The sequence below is a fragment of the Lacerta agilis genome, chromosome 8, assembly GCF_009819535.1.
Source record: "Lacerta agilis isolate rLacAgi1 chromosome 8, rLacAgi1.pri, whole genome shotgun sequence".
NCBI lineage: Eukaryota > Metazoa > Chordata > Lepidosauria > Squamata > Lacertidae > Lacerta > Lacerta agilis.
The window spans coordinates 79,795,132-79,821,221 of NC_046319.1; the positions used below are offsets into that span (position 1 = coordinate 79,795,132).

Here is a 26,090-nt window from a genome sequence, read left to right on the forward strand (position 1 = left end):
GGGTAGGCCGAGAGGCAGGAACTGGCCCCCAAGCTTGACCAATGAGCTTGGTGGCTGAGTGGAGGGATTTGTTTTTTTTTTAAATAAGAATTTATTGGTATTTTTTAAAAAAATACAAAAAATAGATACAAAATACAAAATACAAAACAGAACACTAATACAATACACAACAACACAACTAAAAAAGACAAAAAATAAAACCTCACAAACAAACATCTATTTAACTAAACTAATCTTATTTATAACCTTATTTTGGGGACTTCCTCACGTCCTCTCTTCTGCGTTCATTTCAAATATACTGTAGTAACTTTATAACACCTTTAAATTCTTCTTTCTCAGCTATTCTTAACCCTTATCTATCATCTTATATCTATAATCTTATTCCTAACCAAAAATACACAAAATCACAATTCTACCTTCTTATACCCTATTTTAATCTAACAATTTATTGCTATCGCCTATAATGTCCTCTGATTTCAATTTCAGATATCTAACTTCTCACATCGTTTCAAATATTCTTTAAATTTCTTCCAATCTTCTTGCACCTTCTCCTCCCTCTGGTCTTGGAGTTTTGCGGTCAGTTCTGCGAGTTCCATATACTCAATCAACTTCATCTGCCATTCTTCGACTGTTGGTAGCTCTTCAGAGTGGAGGGATTTGAAATCCGACCTTTCTCAGGTCACAGTCCAGCACTCTAACCACTACACCAGGCGTTTCTTTCACCCTGAAAAAGCAACCTTGTGGCCACATCATCATCCTATGGGGTAGCTTGGTGGGAGAGCGTCTCTTTAGCACGAAATGGGGTCATTTTCGCAGACACCTAGAGTTGCAACGGACCCTGAGGGTCTTCTAGCCCAACCCCATTGTAACTCAGGAATCTTTTGCCCAATGTGGGGCTCGAACCCACGACCCTGAGATTAAGAGTCTCATGGTCTACTGACTGAGCTATATGATTAACGACAATAGTAATAATAACAGTGGGTGGGCTTGCTGATTGGAAGGTCGGCGGTTCGAATCCCTGCGACGGGGTGAGCTCCCGTTGCTCGGTCCCAGCTCCTGCCACCCTAGCAGTTTGAAAGCATGTGAAAGTGCAAGTAGATAAATAGGTACTGCTCCAGCAGGAAGGTAAATGGTGTTTCTGTGCGCTGCTCTGGTTCGCCAGAAAGCGGCTTAGTCATGCTGGCCACATGACCCGGAAAAAACTCGCAAACCTGCTCGGTGCACGCTTTGCTTCTTCTGGCTGGGACAGAGGTGAGGGGTGGGTCAGGTGTGTGTGTTGGGGGGTGGGCCTCCTCAGGTGTCACCCTGTAGGGGGTAATACTCACCCCCCCCCCCGCCTCTGCCCGAGCCGGAAAAAGCAAAGTACGTTTGCGAGCATGCTGTCGGTGTGCGCTTTTTACCGGGTGGTGGGGCTTGGCTTGGCCGTCGCCGGGGGGGGGGGAGAGCCTGAGTGTCAACCCCTCCAGGGTGGTAAACAGGGCGGACCGCCCCCAACGCACCCCCCTTGCTCTGCCCCTGAACCCAGGAGGCGGCCAAATGAGGAGCAAGCCCTTCCCCATGGCCTTATCTCGTATTGTTCCGTTCATTATTTGTTCCCTTGACCCAGTTAGCGACTGACATGCAAAGTGATTTGTGTCAAACTGAGATCTGAACTCCAAAGCGAAAAACAACAACAACACCCCCAGCCCTTTATTTTCTGAATCCTGGACCTTTTGCTGCTTCTTGGCAAATTTACAGTCACACTTTCCTGTTTTTTTTAACGTACGTTTTTCACTGGTAACAAAGGTCTTGGGGAGAAAAGGCAGGGAGGGAAACTTGACTCTTAACCTTATATATTTTTCCTCCTATGAAGCGAAAGCACTTTTGGGTGAGCCAAATCGAGAGGGTTTCCCCGGCCTTGCCTGGAGTTCGAGGAAAGTATTGGTGTATTTTTTAAAACAACAACAACAACTAGTTGACAACATTGATTTTTTTTTTTTTTTTAAGACTGAAACGTGAAGTCTTGCACCTTTTCCCCCCCTCTCTGCCTCCGAAATATTTCCCCATTAGCTGGCAGTTCTTGCCCCAGAACAAAGCAAAATGTTTCCTTTCCTGATGACGCTTTTTGAACTTTGGCACTTGCAGAATGAGTGTGTGTTTGTGTGTGATCTTTTTGCAGCAGCAAACTGGGGTCTTTCTCATTTAGGGGAGAGGGGAAGACTGGCTTCAGAGAGCATGGTTTCTCAAAGGGTTGTTCAAAAACCTAGCTGGGATTTTGCGAGTTTTTGAGAACTGCTCATTTGACCACAGATGTCCGCTACCATAACAGAATGGGACCTGCATTGCCGGGGTTGGACTAGATGACCCTTGGGTCCCTTCCACTTCTCTGGTTCTATGGGTTGCTGTCTTGCACAGGCTAAAGATCTCTGGTTTCTCCTTCTTTTCGTAACGTAAAATCAAAAGATACAGAAAAACCAAAGCGGTAACAAAGTCACAAATGACAGAGGGTATATTTTCCAAATAGGCAGAGAAAGGTAAAAGAAAGCAAAACAGATCCCAGTATTTTGTGATTTTTTTGGGGGGGGGGGAGAGGATATTGTATATATGAGTCTGACAAATCATAAATGAAATCCCACCGACCGGTGTAGAAACGAAACACACAGTTTGTGGGTTCTTTCCTCTGCAATAGCCAGCGCCCGCATCTTCTCCTCTTGCAATGAGAGATTTCAAGTTCCGCAATGTCTTCCATTTCTGGGCCAAAGAAGTTCTTGTGGCAGGCAGCACCACTGCTCAGACGAAGTTACTGATCATCCCTAGAGGCTTGACTGGCTTAGGGTCAACACGGTTAACGTTCCCGGCATTGCCTCTGAGAACGCGCAGAGCGCATTTCCGCACCACCGCGAAACCGCCACGTGCGGGGGGTGGGCGGCAGGGATAACGGGCAGGGCTTCTGGGTCACAACGTGGCCTCGGCGCTTCTTTCTGTGAGCAGCACCCGGGCGGAATTGTTCGCTCCGCAAAGGAGCTGTTCACTTCCTGCCGCACCAATAATCCCCATTTCCAAAGGGAGCTCCAACCTGCCGGTGATTCACTCCTGCTTCTTTGCTAGTTATGTGCTCAGAGGCACCGAAACCAGGCCTGGCAGCCTGGAACTCGGAGATGCCAGTGGGCTGACTCACTCTGCAGGAGATGGCTCACCCGCGACTGGAGATACCTGTTTTCCCCAAGAAGGTTGCTGCCTTCCTCCTGGCTCTGATGCTACCCTTTTGTGAATTGTTTGGGCAGGAGCTGCGGGGAATCGAGGGGGACTTTCTGCTTACGCTCATTCCCAGACTGGGCATTGCATGGATCTGGGTCTCCCGAGACTGTCGCCTTTCATTTGCGCATTTAAGCGCGAAAAGGATTGCATTGTTTTGCTCTTGTTTGTTCCTGTGACGGTGTTGTTGCTTGGGGCACGAATACTACTATTATTAATATGGTTATAGCTATTTATAAACATGAGTTTGGCCAAACTGCGAGAGGCAGTGAAGGATAGGCGTGCCTGGCGTGCTCTGGTCCATGGGGTCACGAAGAGTCGGACACGACTGAACGACTGAACAACAACAACATTTATATCTCAGCAAAGACATCACCTTGCCGACAAAGGTCCGTATAGTTAAAGCTATGGTTTTCCCAGTAGTAATGTACGGAAGTGAGAGCTGGACCATCAAGAAGGCTGATCACCGAAGAATTGATGCTTTTGCATTCTGGTGCTGGAGGAGACTCTTGAGAGTCCCATGGACTGCAAAAAGATCAAACCTATCCATTCTCAAAGAAATCAGCCCTGAGTGCTCACTAGAAGGACAGATCCTGAAGTTGAGGCTCCAGTACTTTGGCCACCTCATGAGAAGAGAAGACTCCCTAGAAAAGACCCTGATGTTGGGAAAGATGGAGGGCACAAGGAGAAGGGGACGACAGAGGATGAGATGGTTGGACAGTGTTCTCACAGCTACCAACATGAGTCTGACCAAACTGCGGGAGGCAGTGGAGGATAGGCGTGCCTGGCGTGCTCTGGTCCATGGGGTCACGAAGAGTCGGACACGACTGAACGACTGAACAACAACAACAACAATTTATATCTCAACCCTTTTCCTGCACCAGGGACTCAAAGGCAGCTTGCACAAAATTTAGAAGCGACACGGTTAAAATACAAAAAGCTAAAGACAGGTTTCATTCGTTTATTTCGTGAAACCTCCACGCCGCTTGGCTGTAAAAGCAGGCAAACCTCGGAGCGGTTTGCAAAAAGAGAAAACAGTAGAATCAAGAGAAACAGACGATGCTTTAAAACGTGCAAAAAATGTAATTATTAAATAGATAAAAGGCAATTGTTAAAAGGTAAGGAGACACTGATAAAGTCAAAACAATATAAGAAACAAATCTATTAAAATATAGCAAATAAAGCGCCGCAGCACTGTTAAAAGCCCTTTCCTCGAAAAGCGGCCAGCTCCTGGAGGCCTGTCGGAATAAAACCGTCCTCATGGTTCATGGATGGAGGCCACTGGTTGGCATGGAGGCCCAAGGATGGATGTGTGAGTTCAGGGCAAGGTGAACTTTTGGAATTGACAACCACAAAATGCAGCAGCGATGGCAGCTCTTTAAAGAAAACAACAACCCAGAAGCATTTGACAGAATGAGGGCTGTCTTTTTGCAGATTGCTGTGGGTTCAGAGTTTCCTGTGTATGAAAATGAGACTTGAAAGGCCCAAAGGGAAGAATTGAGGCAGGCTGAAGCCGTTGCAGAGGAGGAGAAACCGGGCAAAAAGTTTTCATTTTCCCTCTTCTGACTGTCTTATGAGAATCTGGTGTTCTCTGAGCACGGGCTGGAAACAAACATCTCCTGTTCCATCTGCCCCCAAGCTGAGATCTCGGTGGCGAAAATATCGGCAAGTCTGTGTCATTGGAAGGGCACGTGATTCTGGGAATGAGCTGGCCATGTGCGGTATGGGGAGATCCACACACACCCCACCGCCAGAAAGAGACTGTGATGCCGGGGGCGGGTTGGGGAATCCCTGCGGCCTCCACTTATATTCAGATCCACACGGCACAGATTAGACAGCCATGTTTTTCTTGGTTGTAGTCCAAAATGTCTGGAGGGCACCAGCTTGGCAAAGGCTGGAGCAGATATTAAAAATACAGTGTGCGTTAGAAAGGCGGCGGGGTGTGTGTGTGGAATCCTTGGATTCCAGAACTAAAGTATTTACTGTCTCAAAAGAATGGCCAGATTGGCCAGGCAATGCAATCAGTGACCATTATCAGGTGTCAAGACACACGCCCAAATTTCTGTTACAGACGGCTTCTTTCTGTGATGTACGTATGCATGATGCTTTTGGCTAAGGAGTTGGGCAAGTTCAAAAGCCTTCAAAGGTTCTTGCACGCCTTTGCTCTGGGTCCTCACCTCCTTGCTAGTGGAACTCAGTTGCAACAGAAAAATAAACTGGATCATGCCCCCTGCTCAGTTTTTTCTGATAACAGACTTAGGAGGACACCGAATCCCTTGATGGAGGGTTGGGCTGCAAAAGCCAACCCCAAATTTTGCTATAGCAGCCAGAGCCATCTGGATAGGGCTTAGTGGTGCAATGTGCCAGGGCGCCGGCTTCTCAGGGGCGCCCCAGCGAGTTGGGAGCTGTGCGGCTTTGCCAGCAGCCTCCCCTTTCCCTGCACGCCCGCCAGCTGCGCCCCACCAACCATAAGGCTGGCGGGCTTGCAGCTTGCCTCCCAAGCCTCTGTGGGGATCACTCTCCTCCCGAGGAGGCTTGGAATGGGTGCAACTCCACTCACAAGGCTCTGCGAGGACGGCCCTGATAACAGCTGGCTTCTTGGGGTTAAGGACATAAGAGTCTGGTGGAACAATCGCCCATGGCCCGTCTTGTCCACCCTCCTGTCCTCACAGAGGCCAACCAGATGCCTCTATTGGAAAACCAGCAAGCGGGATCCGAGGACAAGAGCAACTCTTCCCCTCCTGCAGTTTCCAGCAACTGGTTTTCAGGAGCATTGGGCAGAGCCATCCTCGCTAGCAGCCATCAATATTCCTCTCCTCCTTCATGAATTTGCCTAACCTTCCTTTAAAACCACTCACATTGTTGGGCATCGCTGCTTCTTGTGGGAGGGAGTCCCACAGTTTCCACAGGGAAACTTCATAAACTGCATAATCTTTTTTTAAAAAAAATAATATTTATTAAGATTTTCCAATTAAAACCAAATTACAATACATGTTTAAATTTTCCATACTCCCCTTTCTCTCACCAAGGGGAGCCTAGCAAAACAAACCCCAATCCTACTGGGGCAACCAACAATTCTTTCCCAATTTAACCACTTAGTTTGCACATAACATCTTTACTGACTTCCCCGATCCCCCCCCCCCGTTGATTTCCAAATTAACCTTAATTCACAGTTATTACCAATTAGACCCCATATTACTTTTTTTTCTTCGAACATTTTCCTTTTTAAACTCTTTTACAAATAATTACTCATCTTACATATCTTAATTATAAATATAACCTATCCTCTGCATTTACAATATTTCTGAACCTCCATTGCCTAATTTTTAAATTTCAATGAAACAACCTAATTAGATTAATTCCATTTTAACTCTTCTCCCCCCCTTTCCTTCCTGCCATCCCACAATTAAATTCTATTCATTGACCGTTGTCCTTTACCATAAACTGCATAATCCTATAAACTTCCCTGATGTCGTCTCTTAACTCACCTTTTCTCTAAACTAAGGAGAAGTCCACTCCCTGCCCGCTATGTCACCCGTGGGGCAGGAGTTGGAAACTGATGAACCTGTCAAGGCCTTACGCAGACATCGAGCTCAGTATTGCCTGCACAGGCGGGGGCTTTCCCAGATTTCAGACGGGGGACATTTCCTGGTCTACCTGACTGAACCTGCGGCTTCCTGCACGAAAACAAATGCTGTGACACTGAGCTGTGGTCCTTCCCAAGGTGTGCCACTGATGGATGATCTGGTTTGGGGGCCTGTGAGAGAGAAGGGGAGGGTTTGTGGGAGAGACCCAGAGGGCTTGGTGACTGTCTCCAGCACCTGCCTTCGGGGGGACTGGGGTGCGCATGGAAATTGCAGGGTGCCGTGGACGGATTAAGCGTTGGCATGAATTAAGACCCGCGAACGGGATCTCTCTGGTTGCTGAGCTGACTTGCAAGAACCTGGGATTTCCCACCCCCCAGGTGTGGATGTGAGCTACTGAAGCTAAAAATAGATCTTTTTGTCAGGTTGAGAGCTCCCTGGCTGCCTCCTGCTTCGAAAATGAAAGAAAGGAGTGTAGAATGGGCTCTCGTGGTGACTTCAGCGTGAGCTGTTCTTGCCTCCAGCCAGTGACGGCTTGGGAATTAATGTGATTCAGTTTGACAACCTGGTTTCTCTCTACCAACCACAACCCACCCCGCCGGAGGTTGCAACAAAATCTGGCTCCTTGCGAAAAGGATTAGCACCCACCAGGAGCTACAGATCCCAGGACAATTCGGGGGAAGCTGTGGTGGCAGGGGCGGAGCAAGGGGGCGGGGGGGGGCAGGCTGCCCCGGATACCGCCCTGGGGGGGGTGACACTCAGGGCGGCGCCCCACCCCTGCGATTGGGGCCGCCAGCGCATGGCAAGTTTTAAGGCTGCAGCGTGTGAACAGCAGCACAGCGTCTGTGCTTCTGTTCGCGCGCTGCAGCCTTAAAACTTGCCATGCAGCCGCACGGAAGGGGTGCTGGCCGCTCGCGCCCGCCATATCGGGTGGACATGCTCAGTCCATCCAAGATGGTGGGCGCGAGCGGCCGGCACCCCTCCTGACCGTGCGCCAGCAGCGGCACGGCAAGTTTTAAGGCTGCAGCACTGCATGGTCGGAAGGGGTGCCGGCCGTTCGCGCCCGCCATCTTGGGTGCGCAGTCCACCCGGGATGCTGCACGTGCGCCGTAACATCACGGCGTGCGCTAGGGAGCGGTGTCCCGCCCCCAGGGGGGTGCCCCCGCTTTGCTGCCCCGGACGGCAAAGCGGCTCGCTGCGCCCCTGTGTGGCGGCTTACTGTGGCAGTAGTAACGTATGGAAGTGAAAGCTGGACCACAAAGAAGGCTGATCGCCTTGAGAGTCCCATGGACTGCAAGAAGATCAAACCTCTCCATTCTGAAGGAATGCTCACTGGAAGGACAGATCCTGAAGCTGAGGCTCCAATACTTTGGCCACCTCATGAGAAGAGAAGACTCCCTGGGAAAGACCCTGATGTTGGGAAAGATGGAGAGCACAAGGAGAAGGGGACGACAGAGGGCAAGATGGAAGACAGGAGTGCCTGGCGTGCTCTGGTCCATGGGGTCACGGAGAGTCGGACTCGACTAAACGACTAAACAACAACAAGTGGCGGCTTAAAGTGCCATGAGGATTCTTTAAATTCCTGGTGCAGGCGGTTTCTCTGCCCCATTCCCAACTCTTGTGTTCTGCGACTTTTAACATGTGACTATAAGAAGGGCCTGTGCCGGATCAGGCCAAAGGTGACCCCATTTAGCCCGGAAAGGAAACCTGTTTCCACAGTGGCTGACTAGCAGCCCGTTGTGGGGAGCCTGCAAGCAGGATCCGAGCACAAGAGCCCTCTCTGCTCCAACTGTGGAGCAGAAGAAGAAGAAGAAGAGTTTGGATTTGATATCCCGCTTTTTACTACCCGAAGGAGTCTCAAAGCGGCTAACATTCTCCTCTCCCTTCCTCCCCCACAACAAACACTCTGTGAGGTGAGTGGGGCTGAGAGACTTCAGAGAAGTGTGACTAGCCCAAGGTCACCCAGCAGCTGCATGTGGAGGAGCAGAGACACGAACCCGGTTCACCAGATTACAAGTCTTCCGCTCTTAACCACTACACCACACAGGTGACTTTGGGTAGCCCTCTCCTCCTCCATGAATGCATCCCATCCTCTTTTAAAGCCACCCAGGCTGGTGGTCCTCACTGCCTCCTGTGGGAGGGAGTTCCACATTTTAACTGCACTGCGTGAAGAAGTCCTTTCCTTTTATCTGTCCTGAATCTTCCCCGCCTTCAGCTTTACGAGAGAGGGAGGAAAACTGTTCTCCATCTGCTTTCTATTGCGCTGCCTTTTACCTGAATTTTCTTTAAAGCGTCCCAAACGCTGCCACCTTCCTTCATAAGGAAGTTGCGTCCTTCCAAACTCTTCCCTTCACCCTTTTGGCTGCACTTTTCTGAAACTTTTCCAGGTCTGCAATATCCAGTCAACTGCAACCAACCAGTGTTCGAAACTCCCATTGTTCTAGGCGCACTTTGCGATGATGCCTTATGAGGAACGGCTTAGGGAGCTGGGTATGTTTAGCCTGGAGAAGAGAAGGTTAAGGGGTGATATGATAGCCATGTTCAAATATATCAAAGGATGTCATATAGAGGAGGGAGAAAGGTTGTTTTCTGCTGCTCCAGAGAAGCGGACACGGGGCAATGGATTCAAACGACAAGAAAGAAGATCCCACCTAAACATGAGGAAGAACTTCCTGACAGTAAGAGCTGTTGGACAGTGGAATTTGCTGTCAAGGAGTGTGGTGGAGTCTCCTTCTTTGGAGGTCTTTAAGCGGAGGCTTGACAGCCATCTGTCAGGAATGCTTTGATGGTGTTTCCTGCTTGGCAGGGGGTTGGACTGGATGGCCCTTGGGGTCTCTTCCAACTCTAGGATTCTATGATTCCGGGGGTTTCATTAATGCCAGCAGTTTCTGACCTCTGGGTGCAGTACTGAGCCTAAGATGTCAAATTGATACTGCCACTGCTGGAAGGAAAGGGGGGGGGCTTTTTCTGCCTCCTCAATTCCAGCCACTCTCTGAAGACTGGAGAAGAGACCCTCTTAAGAATATTAGGGGGGTGGACAGGGGAATCATAAAATCATAGAGTTGGAAGAGACCCCAAGGGCCATCCAGTCCAACCCCCATCAAAGCATTCCTGACAGATGGCTGTCAAGCCTCTGCTTAAAGACCTCCAAAGAAGGAGACTCCAACACACTCCTTGGTAGCAAATTCCACTGCCGAACAGCTCTCACTGTCAGGAAGTTCTTCCTAATGTTTAGGTGGAATCTTCTTTCTTGTAGTTTGAATCCATTGCCCCGTGTCCGCTTCTCTGGAGCAGCAGAAAACAACCTTTCTCCCTCTTCTATATGACATCCTTTTATATATTTGAACATGGCTATCATGTCACCCCTTAACCTTCTCTTCTCCAAGCTAAACATACCCAGCTCCCTAAGCCGTTCCTCAGGGAAGGACTAGACCATGTGAAAAATGAAAAGATTTAAGCTGCAGTTCATTCATTTCCAGCTTTGTATTCTTCTTATAAAAAAGCACGCCTAGGTATTCCGTTGTTGCGCCCGTAACCTCGGTTTAAGGTGCCATTTGAGCCAGTTGCCTCTTGGTTTGGACTTGGGAGTCTGGGGGAAACGTGGTCCCTGCTTGCAGGCCTTTTCCCACCTGGCCTCTGAAGGCCCTGACTGACTCCAGTTTCAAAAGCTGAGGCTGCTGAACAGACTACTGATCTGGGTTTTTGTTTAGGGATGTTTGAGTGAAGGGGAGGGAGTATTGCCGCTGCTGTTATCAATATCCATGTTTGGTCTCTTTACTTTCAATCTTCCCAGGATTTATGTGGGTTTCCCCCCCCCCAATTGGGTTGTGTACTTTTTGATGTTCATATTGTTTCCAGAGGCTTTTGTCATGTTTGTGATGACGTCGCCTAGAATCCTGGAGTTGGAAGCGACCCCGGAACCCCGAGAGTCATCTAGTCCAACTCCCGCAGGGATCTCAACTAAACCACTCGTGACAGATGTCCACCCAAAAATTGTCAATTTTTTTCTATGTTGCAAGCATGGCTTTAGCTTTGGAAAGGCGGCACACAAACAAAACGACGGACGGATTGGGAGCCAAGTGGAGTGTGTGTTTGGGTGCAGCTGTGCCTCGGCCTCCCCCCCCTCCCTTTGCTCCCATCCTGGGCAGCTTCCTTTGCGCAGCCGCTGCAGCCTTGCGCACAGGACGCGCGCGCAACATCTCTCTCTCTCTGCTTTTGCTGTCATGGAAAAATCGGCCGCAAGATTCCCCCGTTGCCTGGCAACGCGATGGGATCAGCATCATCAGCACCAAATGCCCCGCCCTGCGCGGGAGGGGGCGGGGCGAGCAGGAGGGGGAAGGGGCGGGGCGAGCAGGAGCGGAGAGCATAAAAGGGCCCCGCGCGCCGCCCGACCGCAGAGGACTATGCGGACGCTCCCTCTGGCGCACGAGCTGCGCGCACGTCTGGATGCGGCTGCGGGCCTCGCGGGGGCTATGAGAAAACTGGACCGGAGCGCCTGCAGGGTGAGGCTTTTCCTCTGCAATTTTGAGGTTCAGGTAGGGTGGGGGGTTGGAAGCAAGGAGCTGGGCGCGGCGGAGCGCGCTCTGCACGTGCCCAGGGGGCATGTTCATGTCCCGCAACTAGACGCCGGGGCTGAGGGAGTCCTTTTCCCCGAAGCCATCGGTGTTTTAAAGCGCCTTGGGATCTTCGGAGGGAGGCTGAATATCTGTTTGCAAACGTTTTAACCACGTTGCAGCCACGCTTAGCTGGGGGGTGTCACTCGGTTCCAGCGAAGTCTTAACTCAGAGCAACGCGCAGGATTTTACTGGGGCCCGTTAAGTGCCAGGGATCTGGTTGCACTCAGTCGTGGTGCCGGTGCATTTGGAGGGGTCTACTCGGAGTAGGGCTCAGCGCCGTGGCTCCGGCCAGGCAGGATGATGGATGCAAGTCTTCAGGGAGGGGTGGAGCATCCAAGCCGCACCCCCCCCCCCAATGTGAAGTGCAAGCGAAGAGTTTTGCCGGGGAGGGCGTCTAAAAAGCGTTGTGTGTCCCCCACCCCCTCGACGCTCAGTGGTTCTCATTTGGGTCAGTCTCTCTAACCTACCTCACCAGGTTGTTGTGAGGATAAAGCTGTTGTTGTTGTTGTTGTTGTTGTTGTTGTTGTTGTTGTTGTTAATTAGATTTATATACACCATAAGATCTCAGGGCAGCTCACAATAAAAATGGAGAGGGCGGGGAAGCTTTTGTGCCCCTTTGAGCTCCTTGGAGAAAAAGTGGGACTTGTGTCAGTGCCTTGAATCTGTCTGCAGAGCTCCAGCTGCCTCTGTTCTCCATCCTTTAATAGTCGTCGATGTTTTGGGGTGAGCCGAAATGGGGCTGGGGGCGCTGGGGCTTCCTACTGGAGCATGAACCTAGCAGGCCTCTGAACCTGAGCAGCGCTACTACCCTCCTGGCATGCCTCGGTTTCCCCTGCGAGAAATGCATTGCTGACGTTTCCTCCACTGCAGGGGGCTGGACTGGATGTCCCTTGAGGTCCCTCCCCACTCTATAGTTGTGGGATTTTGTGGGGTGGGAAGGAGAGAACAGGCTCTACTCACATCGCTGGCTGTTTACAAAAGGCAGGTGGAAAACTTGGCATCAGCCGCTCCGGGCACTGCGCCCGCAGGCCGTGCCAACCAGTCCAACCTGTCAGGGCAAGTGGAACTGGTGAGGTTTTCTGCTGTTGCCATTTCCCATGAAGATCTCTCCCGTGCTCTTTTTTCCTCATCCTGCCTGGGGGGCAGTTGGAAGCAGATCTTGGAAAGACGGAGAGAGAGGGGGCGAAAGGGCAGCCTGGGTGTGTGGAACAGGTTTGGGAGGAGTGGCGAGGGTGGCAGGCTGCAGCTGCGTCTCTCGCCTGCCAAAGCTCACTTTGCAAGAAGGCACAAAGGCTTTGAACCCCAGCCAGATAGATGTCCGGGTATAAATAATGAAATTATCATCATCATCATCGTTGTCATCTTAACCTGGAAACTTTTCCCAAAGTCCCAATTGCGTGGGCTCTGATTAGATCCTTGATGACAAAAGAGAAAGCACTCTGTACGCTCTCAGAAGCACCCTGTCTGTACGTGTCTGGATTTGAGCCCTGGCACATTCTGAAAAAGGAAGCTGGAAGAGGGTCAGCCCAAGGGCAACTGAAATGATAGAGAGGATACAACAACTGCCCTATGAGGCAAGGTTGCCACATTTGGGGCTCTTTTAGCTGAGAGAAAGAGCGAGTCAGAGAAGGAAAGACAGAGAAGTGGAGAAATTATTCAAGGCCAGCATAAGAGTGTTTTTCTTCTCCCTCCGTCGTAACAAGCGGACTTGAGGGCATCCAGGGAATGCTGGAAGATTCAGGACAGCTAAAAGGAAGGAGTTTCTAAGACAGCGCAAAAGGTAAACTCTGGAACTCCCTCCCACAAGAGACAGTGATGGCCACCAGCCTAGGTGGCCTAAAAGGGGATTGGACAAATTGATGGATAATTATGGGCCACAGCTATCAGTTGCTACCAGCCACAATGGCTGTGTATGCCATCCACTGCCAGAGGCGGTGAATGCCTCTGGTCGCCAATTGCTGGACAGCCCGAAATGTCGTGCTCAGGTCCTGCTTCTCACTGGGGCATCTGGGTGGCCACTGTGGGAACAGAAGGCTGGACTGGATGAGCCCTTGGCCTGATCCAGCAGCCAGGCTCCTCTTAGGCTCCTGTGGAACCTCCAGGTCCAGAGGCAGTCTATCTAGATTCCTAGTTCATTTGGGGGTATTTGGCCCCTGTGGCAAAAAGGTGCCGGACTAGATGCGCCCCCGTTGGCCTCATCCAGCAGCTGGGCTCTTCTGATGTTCTTGCGCTTCCCTCTTTCTCTCTCTCGAGATTTGGGACCTTTAGATCTCCGAGGAAAACCAGCAAGCAGGATCGAAGCACAAGAACAACTCTCTTGCTCCCTCTTTGCATTTTCCAGCCTCTGGCCTTCAGAAGCATGACTGCCTCGCATGTGGAGGCAGAGCCAGCCGTCCTCCATGAATTTGCCCAGTCCTAGTTCACACAGGATGGTAGAGTTGGAAGGGACCCTTGGGGGTCATCTAGTCCAACCCCCCTGCTTAAATACCTCCGGAGGTTTGAAGCCATCCAGGTTGGTAGCCGCCACTGCCCTCCTGAAGGAGCGAGTTCCATAGCTGAACTCTAGGCGATTTGCACTACGGTTCCCATGGATGGGAGTTGTAGTCCTCCAAAGCATCTGGCGGGTGCCGGATTGGAGAAGATGGCCGAAGGGCATGGCAGAGAGGAGGAATTGTGGCTGAGCATGGTGGGAGCTGTGAGTTATTGGCTTGGTTTCGTATTTTCGTTTTTTTTATTTTCCTGTTGTGAAACCACCCTGGTATCTTTGGAAGAAAGGCAGTAAACAGATTTTAACAAAACAAAACAAAATACAAAAATTCCTTCCAGTAGCACCTTAGAGACCAACTAAGTTTGTTCTTGGTATGAGCTTTCGTGTGCATGCACACTAGATTTTAACAACAACAACAATATAATATAATATTAAAAATAAAAATCAGTGGTGGTGGGAACTAGCTCAGGAGCTGGAGCCAAGACCCCGGGCCCCCTCTCCCTTGGCCCCTTCTTATAAATTTGGCAGTGGCTCAGCCTTGCCAATTTCAAAGTGAGAAAAACCAAGGGTGTTTCTGAGCATATGCAGAGTGCCACTCACTACCACCCCGAGCAGGTCTTCCTTGTCTCACCTGGGCAATAAGGCATGGCCCTTTGTCAGGTGTCAACCGCCCCCCCCCCCAAGGCAGCTCTTTGCTTTTCAGCTGTGGCAAATTGAGCAACTCCCCTTGTTGTCTCCTGCCCACAGTGGAAACTCTGTCGCGCTGTGGTTAGAGATGCGGGAGGAAGAGGGAGGTTTTTTTCCGCTGAGCTGAGGTGCAACTGGATGGACTCAGAGCAATGCGGATCTCTGCTTGTGAGCTGGGGGGGGGGGGTGAAAGTAGGAGCGCCGTGGCCTGCCTGGGGTGGGGGCTGCAAGTGAAGAAGGGGCCCCCATCTGCCTTCCTTTCACTTGTCAGGCTCTGCACAAGGTTCCTTCAAGTGCAAGGCATGAGAGAGAGAGAGAGAGAGAGAGAGAGAACTGGGAGAGTTGTAGAGTTGTTAGGGACCCCTAGAGTCATCTAGTCCACCCCCTGCAAAAGTAGGAACAAAGAGGCAGGGCTCCTTCAGTGGTGGCCTCCAGGCTTTGTGCAGGATGCCTATACCAGCCCATTTTGGCTTTTTGCTGTTTCAATTAGGCCAGTGGTTCTCAGACTTTTTAGGGGTGCCGCACCCCACCCCCTCGGTTCCATAAACCAGTGTTTTTCAACCACTGTTCCGCGGCACACTAGTGTGCCGCGAGATGTTGCCTGGTGTGCCGTGGGAAAAATTGAAAAATTACTTTATATATAGTCAATATAGGCAAGGATTAAATTTTTTAACATTTTCTAATGGTGGTGTGCCTTGTGATTTTTTTCATGAAACAAGTGTGCCTTTGCCCCCAAAAAGGTTGTGTTATAAGAATTACCTGAAATGCCACTGCTTCATATGGAAGTCTGTGGCGATACGGAGACTCAATAGTTGATTCTAGGTTCAAAGCTCCGGTCGGGAAAAAATGACAGAGACCAACAATGTTGATCAGGCAAAACAATACTGATCCTTTATTGAGACACAGAAAAAACTACAGCTGTAGGGTCCCTGCCTTCTAAGAAAAAGGAAAGGGGCCCCGATGAATGGGAACCCTTAATATTTATACCCTCCTATTCCCATACAATCCAATGGTGGCTGGAAGGCGTGAAAAACAAGGGTCTTACACGGAAATTGGATAGTTCATGGAAATAATAGGTGCTATATGGGTGTTCGTTTGATGTGGAGGGGTGTCAAATATTTTCCCCCTTATCTTCTTTTCTGAAGTGGACCTTTGAGATGGTGGAGCGATTAGCGACTGTCTGGAATTCTCACACCTTTCCCGGCAATGGCTTACAATATGGGTGGGTGTGAAATTCATGTTCAGGATGTTTTTTCTTCATTAATGAATAACATTACTGTCCATGTGTAATTGTGTCCTATCTAAGCAGACAGACTAGGTGTCACCGTGGTATGGGAGTGGTAGGTTTCAAACAATATAATTCCCTTATTACAGAAGAGAAATCTAACATGGTTATAAAAATTACACTCTTAAAACATTTGTCAAATATAGCAAAACAATTCTAACGTATTGGGGTTATAGCATTAAGGTTACAGTATCAGCTAAATAGAAAAGATTCAGAAAGGGAGGTCTGACATAAACATTGGTTACACTCGGAAGGGGAAATTTTGTACATTGTTTCAAATAGAGAGCATCAGTGTATCAATAAAGCAATTAAGAGAACAAAATATAACTCCAGTATCACTCAGCAGGGCAAGGGATATTTACAATAATATTATGGTTTTTGAGTCTGACAGCTGTCATTGAGATGAGTTTCTCTCCCCTCCTTCCTATGTGAGACAATAGCTGCTAGCTCATCAAAGGAGCAGATTGACAGCCCTGCTGGGCTGTGGAAGTTGTGAATCGTTGCTGCCTGTGACCGATTGAAAGGAGATTTTCCTTCCTGAGGGGTGATAGGTGATCTGGGGGTGATAGGTGATCTGAGGGGTGGTAGGTGATAAATTCCTGAGGGGTGATTTGCAAATGGAATGAAGAGGAAGATGTTTGAAAGCTGTGCCAGTGGATCATGGCGTTGAAGAGGAGGATTCTGGGAACTGGAGAATTGGGCCTCATCTCCAGTCCAGTTACCCCTCTCTGTTCATGGCTAAAATAGTAAAACTAGACATGCCCTGGCATCGCCCCCCCCCCCTCGTAAATTCTTATAACAGTTGAAAAACACTGCCATAAACTCACCCCCTGTGACCCCTTCCTCACCCCATGGAAAGCATTATTCAGAACATCGATTTGCATGGCTTCCTTAGGGAAGATAAGAACGCCATAAAACCCAGAACGAAACGGTGACAATTAATTGCGCATGTATTCAAAATCCAGTTGGTTCAATTACTTGGGTTGCTAACCATTTTGTGTTCTCGTATTGTTTTGTTCTTTATGTCGTGGACTGCCCTGTGATCTTTGTAGGTATGCAAATTTAATAAATAAAAGCAAAACTGAGAACCCCCCAGGTAATCTCATTCCACCCTGGGTGCCACTGCCCACTTTGGGATGCACTGAAGGTGCTGCGTTCAATCTCTGCTGCCGTCTCTTAGCCAGGCTGGGGAAGAAGACATTCCTGTGATTTTATGACCGCTGCATGGACAATACCCAGCTTGGGACAATTTCCCCAACTATTTTAGCAACGACTCCTCTGCAGTGTCTCTCTCTTTCTCTCCCTCTCCCTCCCCCCCCCCCCGTGAATTCTGCTTTTGGAAATATGGGGTCTAATTGGGTTTCACAAATAGACGGAGAACGCAGGCAGGGCAGACCGGCTGTGGGCTGCATCCCCCCCCCCCCGAAGCAGTCTGATCTGGCCTTTCTTCGGACATCTTCCTCCGTGGCCACCACTGTCTTAGTTCTGAAGATTGTAGGCCCCTCAGGGCAGAGACCTCCATCTCAACTTTTGTTTTGTGCATTTTGCACACAGGCGGCGCTGGAGAAATAAACGCCGGTTTATTTGGTGGAGGTGCGGCAGCATTTCTGCTTGCGGTTCAGTTCTGCTTATCTGGCTGTCCCAGCTGCCTCCATCTCAACCTGCCAGACCCACTGCCTTCCATCAAAAGGGGGGGGGAAGGGTTGGATTTGGGGAAGAGCAGATGGAACCCAAGAAACAAAGTTTCCCGTCTTTCTCTTTTTTGCTTCTTATTATACATGTATTTTTTAAAATATGAGCTCTCTTGGGAGGTTGTGGACTCCCTTGGAAGTTTTTAAGCAGAGGTTGGGTGGCCCTCTGTCCTGGGTGCTTTAGTGGAGATTCCTATATTGCAGGGGGTTAGACTAGAGGACCCTTGGGGGTCTCTTCCAGCTCTATGATTCTATGGAAAACCACTCTTCTCACGGGGGGGGGGGGCTTCTAAAGACATGTAATTTGGATGCCTGTTTGACCGTTTGGGGAAGAGTGCAATGGGTGAAATCCCTCCTTTCCTGTAAGTTCAAGGTGGATTTGGCAGCGTGAAAAATATCCCCCGTTGCTGCTTTTCAGAAAGCCCCTCTTCCACGCAGCCTTTGCCAACCTGGCGCCCGTTAGATATTTTGCACTGCAGTTCCCCATCCTTCCCGTGCAAGGGTGGAAATGGAAAGGGAGTGCCTCTGAACATGTGCAGAATGCGATTTTGCGAGGAGCTGCAGCAGCCTGCAGTCACACACCTAAGATGAGGGCAGGACTTTGTGGATGGAGCTGAAGCTTGGTCAGAACAGGGCAACTCTTGGAGCTGCCTGGTGCGAGCTCTTCCAAGTTTGCTGGATCAGGCCAGTGGTCCATTGAGGCCAGCATCCTCTTCCCCCAGTTGTCGGCCAGGTGCTTCTTTTGGGAAGCCGGAAAGCAGGATCTGAGCGCAAGAGCCGTCCTCTTCTCTTGTGGTTTCCAGTTCCCTCCGTCCTGGCTAGGAGCCCCCCCCGAGAGCCCTCTCCTCCTCCATGCTCCCCTCGGGGATGGGGGGCAAAGAGGGCAGCCATTGGGAGCATCTCTGAGCAGAGTCCCAGGTGTGCGGCCTGAGCCTCTGCATTCTTAATGCTCTGCGTTCTTAAGGCCTGGGGGGTGGCGGCGTTCTGGAGGGAAGCTTTCCGGTTTTTGTTTCTGATTTTTTTGGGGGGGCGGCGTGGAGAGATGCACAACGGCGCTTTGTGAAATTGGAGAGGCGGACATTCCAGCTTTTGCTGTTGTTCTGTAGGTTTGAGGTAGATCAGGAAAGGTGCTCCTACATGCAATGCAGAAACTGTGGAACTCCTTGCCTCAGGAAACACAGTAGGATTCTTGGCTGAGTAGGAAATCGAAGGAGGCTCTACATTGGCCCCATGCCTGACATTCTAGTCACCCACCCTGATGCACACCAGGATCCTTGGCAGTCTTTCCTGAACCATAGCGGGTGGATTATTGTTGTTTTTTTTGTTGTTTTTTTGCTGGGACTGAAGTAATTTATTTCCTGCCACTCAACTGAGGCATCGTACATAAACTCTGGGGGCAGAGGTAGACCCCCAGGTCCAAAATGAGCTGGACAGCAGATTTTTTTCTCCTCTTTGGGTAGAATCAGAGAATTGTAGTGTTAGAAGGGACCCCAGGGGGTCATCCAGTCCAACCCGCTGCAATACATGTATTGCAGCTAAAGAAACCCAGGCGGATGGCCAGCCAACCTCTGCTTAAACACCTCCGGTGAAGGAGAGACCACCCTGGGGACTCGGAGCAGCTGTTTCTGTAGTGGGTGAGAGCCTGCCTGAGTTTTGCACACTCCACAATGCCATGGCATCTGCTTAAGCAGCACAGGGTGCGATGGAGCAGAGCGTTTTGCCTGATGTTTCAGATACGAAATTCTTGCTCTTGACAAGTGGAGAGGGTCAGTTCTCTCCCCCCCCCTTCTTGGATTGCCCCCCAAAGGGCTGAAATTCTTCTGTGTCCCGGGAGGCTCACTGCATGTTTCCTCTGCTCTGCAGAACAAACCCTGGAAGAAGCTGAGGAACATGGTGCAATGGTCTCCCTGTGTGGTCTCTTTCCGCAAACGCTACCCCTGGGTCCAGCTGGCCGGCCATGCAGGTAACTGGGGTTGGAGGGGAGGAGGCTGGATAGGGTGGAGGGTCCTGCCGGGGGGGGGGGGGAAGCATGTGTACAATTGTGGCCGGGTCTCCAGGCAGACCTTGGAATCTGTTGGGGGGGGGGAGAGAGAAGAGAGGCGGGGGATCCCCTCCGGAGACGCCTCCCCCCCCCCAAGTTAGGAACCTTTGAAAGGTTTCCCTTCCTCTCTCATAGCACTAGAAATCATGGGGAATGTTGGCAGGCTCAGGAACGCCCTACGGAACTCACTGTGGCAGGAGACAGCGATGGACACCGACGCTTTAAGAAAGGAGAAGACAAATTAACGGAGGGGGAGGGCGATATTGATGGCTGCTGTTGATGGGGCAACTGGTCAGAGCCGGATGATGGACTTGATGGGGCCAGGGCCTGATCCTGCAGGCTATTACGTCCTTAGTGCTCAGATTATTCATGCGGCAAAGATTAAGAGAGCAAGGAGAGCCGTGCTGGATCCGGCCAAAGGGGATCCATGTAGGCCAGCCTGTTTTACGCGCAGGGGCCAACCAGATGCCCTCTATGGGGACCTCGCAAGCAGGATCCGGGCACAGGAGTAAATCTCCCCTGCTGAAGTTTCCAGCAACTGGTGCTCAGAAGCGCGGCTGCCTCTGGACGCAGAGGCAGAGCTATTCTGGCTAGGAGCCGTCCAAAGTCCTCCTCTCCTCCCTCAACTTGTCCAACCCTCTAAAAGCTATCCAAGTCACAGAATCGTAGAGTTGGGAGGGACCCCGAAGGTCCTCTAGTCCAGACCCCTGCAATGAAGGAAAACGCAGCTGTCCCTGCCTCTTGTGGCAGTGAGTTCCATAGCTCGCCTGCCTTTTCTCCAAACTAGAAAAGCCCGAGACGCTGCAATTTTTCTTCTTGCTGCACTCCATCGTTTCAGTTGTCCCTTTCTGAACTCCGCAATTTCCTTCTGGAGGGGAGGTGACCAGGACCCGACATGGGATCCCAAATGCAGCCGCAGAGTTGCATTGTGACACCAGCTTTCAATTCCTTTCCCAATGCTCTTTCGGCGGCGGCTGCAAGCGCCCCAGGGGTCTTGCTTTGCCCCTGAGGGCAGCATCTCCTGCCCCCTCCCCAACTCTTCTTGATACCTTGTCTCTTCTCCCCCGCAGGCAACTTCAGGGCCGGGGATTTTGGCCGCATCCTGAAGAAGTACTGCCCCAGCGAGCAGCAATGCCTGGAGCGGCTGGTGTGCGACACGCTGCACCCCTACGTCCCGGCCTACTATGGGGTGGTGGAGCGCGATGGGGAGACCTACATCCAGATGGAGGACCTGCTGTCCGGCTTCGAGGCGCCCTCCATCATGGACTGCAAGATGGGAGTCAGGTGAGCCCTTCAAGCCGCCTGGGGGAGGGGATACCAGGAGGTCATCCAGCCTGACCCCGATCTGGAGGTGCTGCGTCAAGATGGGCGCCTGACCCTGTGCTTCTCTCTCCCCCCCCCCCCAGGACGTACCTCGAGGAGGAGCTGGAGAAGGCGAGGCAGCAGCCCTGTCCGCGCAGAGACATGTACGACAAGATGGTGGCCGTGGACCCGGCGGCTCCCACGGCGGAAGAGCACGCGCAGAGCGCCGTCCTGAAGCCCCGCTACATGCAGTGGAGGGAGACCCTCAGCTCCACCACCACGCTCGGCTTCCGCATCGAAGGCATCAAGGTGAGCGGCCGCAGGGAAGGGCGCTCTTGGGGGCTACTAGCCACCGTTGGAGGGGAGAGCTGCTCTGGTGCTCGGATCCTGCCTGGGGCATCTACTTGGTTCCTGTGAGGAGGCCAGACTAGATGGGCCACCTTTGGCCCTGCCAGCAGCCAGGCTCTTCTTACAGTTTTACGGAGCCTCCAGCTCCAGGAACAGTCTATCACGATTGCTAGTTTCTTATGGGGATCTGGCCACTGCGAGGACGGAATGCAGAACTAGATGGGCCATTGGCCTCATCCAGCGGCCTCTTCTTACTCTCTTATGACTGTGATGGGGGGAAGGTCCCACTTCTGATGCTGCCAGGGCTATTCATAGTAATGCACCAACCTTGTGTGTCTCTTTCTCTTTCCAAGAAAGCGGACGGCACCTGCAACACCAGCTTCAAGAAGACCCGCCAGCCAGAGCAGGTGACGCAGGCCTTCTGGGACTTTGTGGACGGAGACAGGAGAGTCTTGGTGAGGGTCCGGATTCTGCCCGAGGGCACTAAGCCCTTTGCGGGGGGGGGGGGGAGGTTCCATTTGACACTTTCCCTGCTTTTCCCTGACATGCCGCTTTTAAGATTTCCGTGGCCCCCTGCCCACTTTTGGGAAAAAGCAGCCCACCTCCTCCAGGGTCTTCCTGGCACCTGCCCCAGTTATGGCTCTGAGAAGGCCATAGAATTTGGGAAGGGGCCATTGTATCTCCTCTCATGTCTCCCCTTTTTCTTTCTCCCCAGACCAGCTACCTGGAGCGGCTGCAGGAAGTCAGGCTGGCGCTTGAACAATCAGAGTTCTTCAAGACACACGAGGTGGGTCTCCTTCTGTGGACGAGGGAGGACTTCTGGGGCCATCTGCTGCAGGGACTTTGGGGCTTGACTTTGGGGGCCCTGCCTCTCATTCCCCCACCAAGCAGGAGCCAGGGGTGCTTTTTCATCTCGTTTTCACTTTCCGTTTTTATGGTAAAAAAAAGAAGGTAAATGCGGTTTGCAAGCTGAAGAAACGGCAGGATGCGCAAGGAAGGTGCCACATCAATCTGATCCAGCACAAACAAGCCTTAATCTAAAAACAAAGGCTTAAAAACAAACGACTCATATCAATAAATATTCTCCAGTCCATTAGGACAGTACGCAATAAAATTAACTTTCAGGATCTTGGCACATAATTTGCTCTCAACAATTGCAATAGACCAGGCAAGTCCAACCGGCCGGCCGTGATCTACTGGTCGATCGCAGGGCGTCCCTGGTCGATCCCGTGATCCTTCTTGATCGCCCCCCCAAAAAACAAAACTCAACAACTTAGGAAAATGCTCCCCCCAAAAAGCTCAACAACTTTGGCTTCCCAAAAAAAGCTCAATAATCAATGGGTAGAGAACTGCCAGTTTTTTTTATACTGGGAGTAGATTGCAGTCTCTTGAGAGTTGGACATCCCTGCAATAGACCATCGCTAAGTTATAATTGATAAAAATAACTGCAAAGTTGCAATGCCATGACACATAAGAAACCCTGTGTAAACCAAGCTTCTTTGCTTTACACCTCCCCCTGCCAGCAAACCCACTTTGGAATCCCGGATCTGCATCGACAAATATTATTTTTATTTATTTCATGAAACCTATACACCGTTTGATTGTACCCCTCAAAAAACTAAAAGCAGGAAACAATTACAACATTAAAAAAATGCAGAGTTTTTTTTTTATATAAAAAAAAGATTCACACCAGCATTTCTCAGCATCTGGGTAGCAGGGCCGGTTGATACCTGCTTTTCAACATCGCGATATATCACCAGCTAAACATTGCAATGTGCCGATACGTCACGATATCTGAAATAGGATGGAGCTATGTAGAAGCATTGGCTGGCTTCTGTTTTCCCCTGCATTGTGATTTTTGCACAGCAAAGACACACACATCGTGATTCACGATATATTGCCAGGTCAAACTCTCAATCCGAGACCACGATAGGGACTTCAAACCGGTTTGGACAATTTTATTTCATGAAATCTATGCACCGCTTGATTGTACCCCTCCCAAGTGGTTTGCAAAAAACTAAAAGCAAGAAAAAAATTGCAACTCCTTAAAAAAAAAACAAAACCCAGAGAGTTACAATTAAAAAAAAAAAGATTAAGATTCACACCAGCAATTTCTAAGCATCTGGGTAGTAGGCTGGCCAATATCTGCTTTTCGTCATCGCAATACATCACCAGCAATCTTAAGATTTAGTGTCAGGAGTATAACGTATTCCTGGACACCGCAGAGTTAGACGCAGACTTTTCTGGAAGCTTCTGGCTGTTGTGAAATTGACTAGACAGCTCAACGCAGGAACTCAGCAACTCACTGGATAACTATATACAGTATTTATTGATTGAAGCAACTAGCATCCATAAGTTACTATGTACAGACTTTACAAAACAAAGAAACAAAACATAAAATCTTTTCCTCTCTGTCTCTCTCTCTCTCTCTCTCTCCACACACTCACCACACAGCTCTCACACAGAGCTCACCTTATCAGGAACTCACTGACCAATCACAGGTCGTTGCTAAGGGTCTGAGAGAGAGCAGATCTGGGCTTTCTGCCAACTAGCTAATTGCTTAATTGCTTGGAGATAAGACAGCTGCATTTCTGCACGTAGGCAACTCTGAAATCTCTAACAAGCGAAACATTGCGATAATACCAATATGTCACGATGATGGTAGGCTTGCCGAAGCGAGGGTGCTTTAGCAGGTGCCGAAAGGCAGTCATTCAAGTTCTCTTTTTCTCTTCCTTTCTCTCTCCCAGGTGGTGGGAAGCTCTCTTCTCTTCGTCCACGACCAGACAGGCCTGGCGCGAGTGTGGATGATTGACTTTGGCAAGACGGTGCCCCTGCCCGAGAAGCAGACGCTGACTCACCGCCTGCCCTGGCAGGAGGGCAACCGGGAGGACGGATACCTCTGGGGCTTGGACAACCTCATCGCCATCTTGGAGAGGATGCTGGGGGATTGAGCCAGGAAGATGGCAGCCGACACGTCGAGACGGGGGCCGACTTGGCCTCTGGGACTTGTCATTTAATTTATTCAGCCAAATATGCTACTGGAACCAGGGGGGTACAGGGCCTGGGGCGGAACTGGAAGAGCCCCAGGGGGCCTTTTGGAAGGGGCCAGCTGGTTTTTGCACCCCAAAGTTTATTTATTGGTGTGATGGACGTGGTGAAAACCACCCCCCCAACTGCTGTCCTGCATGTGGTGGACAGTGAAGACTTCCGTGGGCCAAGACAAAGCTCACCAGGAGCGTTGGGACTGAGTTTGGGGGTGTGGGATTATTGGAGAGACTGGAAAGCAGAAGAAAAAAAAGTTGGAGAGGCGGGGCTTGCCTCTACTCGTCCCCAAATAAGCCCCGCCCACACCTGAGCCACAGCCAGGGGGTCTCGGTCAAGCAAAATACTTTCATTTCTCTTCAGGGTTTGGGGAGTAAGAGAAACTTGTGTCTTCCCTCTGCTTTGACTGTTAACTTTCCTGGCACCCAGATAACTTAATTTTGTTGCTTTTGCACCAGGGGGGTTGGGGGAGAACACCTTCCCCAATTGCTGCAGAAATGGTGGAGTTCCACTGCCCCCCCCAATTGCTTTGGCAGGGCCAGGCTGCCTATTTTTGGGTGCTGAATTTGGGTTAGTTTTAACAAGCAGAAAACAGCAGGTAGTGTGTGTGTGTATTTTCAAGGTTGGGAGTGGACTGTGGCTGTCCTTCATCCCGCTAGAGAAGGGAGCCGCTCCTCTGTATTTGAATGTATGTGTTTCTGTAAATTTTATATGTAAAAAAGTTTTTCTTTTTTTAAGGGACATAAATAACTGCAAGTGATGTGCTGTTGCGTCTTAACTTTCTTCAAGGTTGGATAACGAGAGAGAGAGAATGAATGAATGAATCTTCAGAAGATTCTGGCTTAGCCTTTACCAAAGAGTTGATTGTTTAGGAGGGACCAGATTCCTTCCTCCCTCCCCAGACCATGGTGAAAGAAGCCCACTTGTCCCCATGCACCTCTTAGAACCACAGAACTGGAAGGGACCCAAAGGGGTCATCTAGCCCAACCTCATTTGCTTTGAGAGTGGGGCTTTACAGGCTGTGACCCACAGAGAAGAGGGCTGGAAGACGGCCCAGCAGAGACGGAGAGGCAAGACCCCCACTCCAATTTGCATGAGGATCTGCAAGCCTTTCCCCAATCCTTTACAGCGAGACAGCCTTCGTGACCGAGATCTGTTCGTGAGGGTTCAAAGGCCCCAGCAGGGCGGGACCGGCAGACGACTGTCACCCTGGAAATCCTAGCCTGTCTGCAACACGGAAAGGTTAGCTATTTTGGGAGCAGGACACAAAGACTGCTCCATTTCCCGCTGCCACAACCAGAGACCCTCCCCAGGAAGGGGTGGGCAGGAGAGGGAGATGGAAATAGCATTGGGGGGGGGGACAGGGCTGTGGTTTATGTCAAAGGACCCCACGGACACTGAACACTGCTGCTTCCGGGCCCCAAAGCACCCCCAAAACCAGCAGTTTGCTTGGAGTGTTTCACCCTCAAAAACGGGAACCACTCTGCTGTTTTCTCTTTTAATTTTCGAAAGTGCTTTCCAACAACCTCCATCTTCCGTACTCGGAACAGGCATGCAGCCGTGGGGAGCAGGGAACCATTTGCAGAGGTGGGGAAACTGAGGCCGAGAGGGGTGACTCACCCAAGGGCTGGCAGACACACACACACCACACACACACTCCCTAGCAGAGGCAGGACCGGACCCAACATTTCCTCCCCTTCTCTCTCTGTTGGACACACGTTCCCTCAAAATCACAGCTTTGGCAACGCAGCTCGATGCAGAGAAGACACTCC

The 26,090-nt window shown here is 50.6% G+C and overlaps 1 protein-coding gene across 1 annotated transcript; it reads left to right on the forward strand.

Moving 5' to 3' along the window:
• The first annotated feature begins 11,195 nt into the window (after window positions 1-11,195).
• Window positions 11,196-24,440, forward strand: ITPKC (inositol-trisphosphate 3-kinase C). The gene is made up of 7 exons (XM_033158529.1): window positions 11,196-11,320; window positions 19,449-19,548; window positions 20,697-20,910; window positions 21,033-21,237; window positions 21,630-21,731; window positions 21,992-22,063; window positions 24,024-24,440. Exons 1-7 carry the CDS (start codon window positions 11,222-11,224, stop codon window positions 24,225-24,227), a joined length of 996 nt encoding a protein of 331 aa, XP_033014420.1. The 5' UTR covers window positions 11,196-11,221; the 3' UTR covers window positions 24,228-24,440.
• The last annotated feature ends 1,650 nt before the right edge of the window (window positions 24,441-26,090 follow it).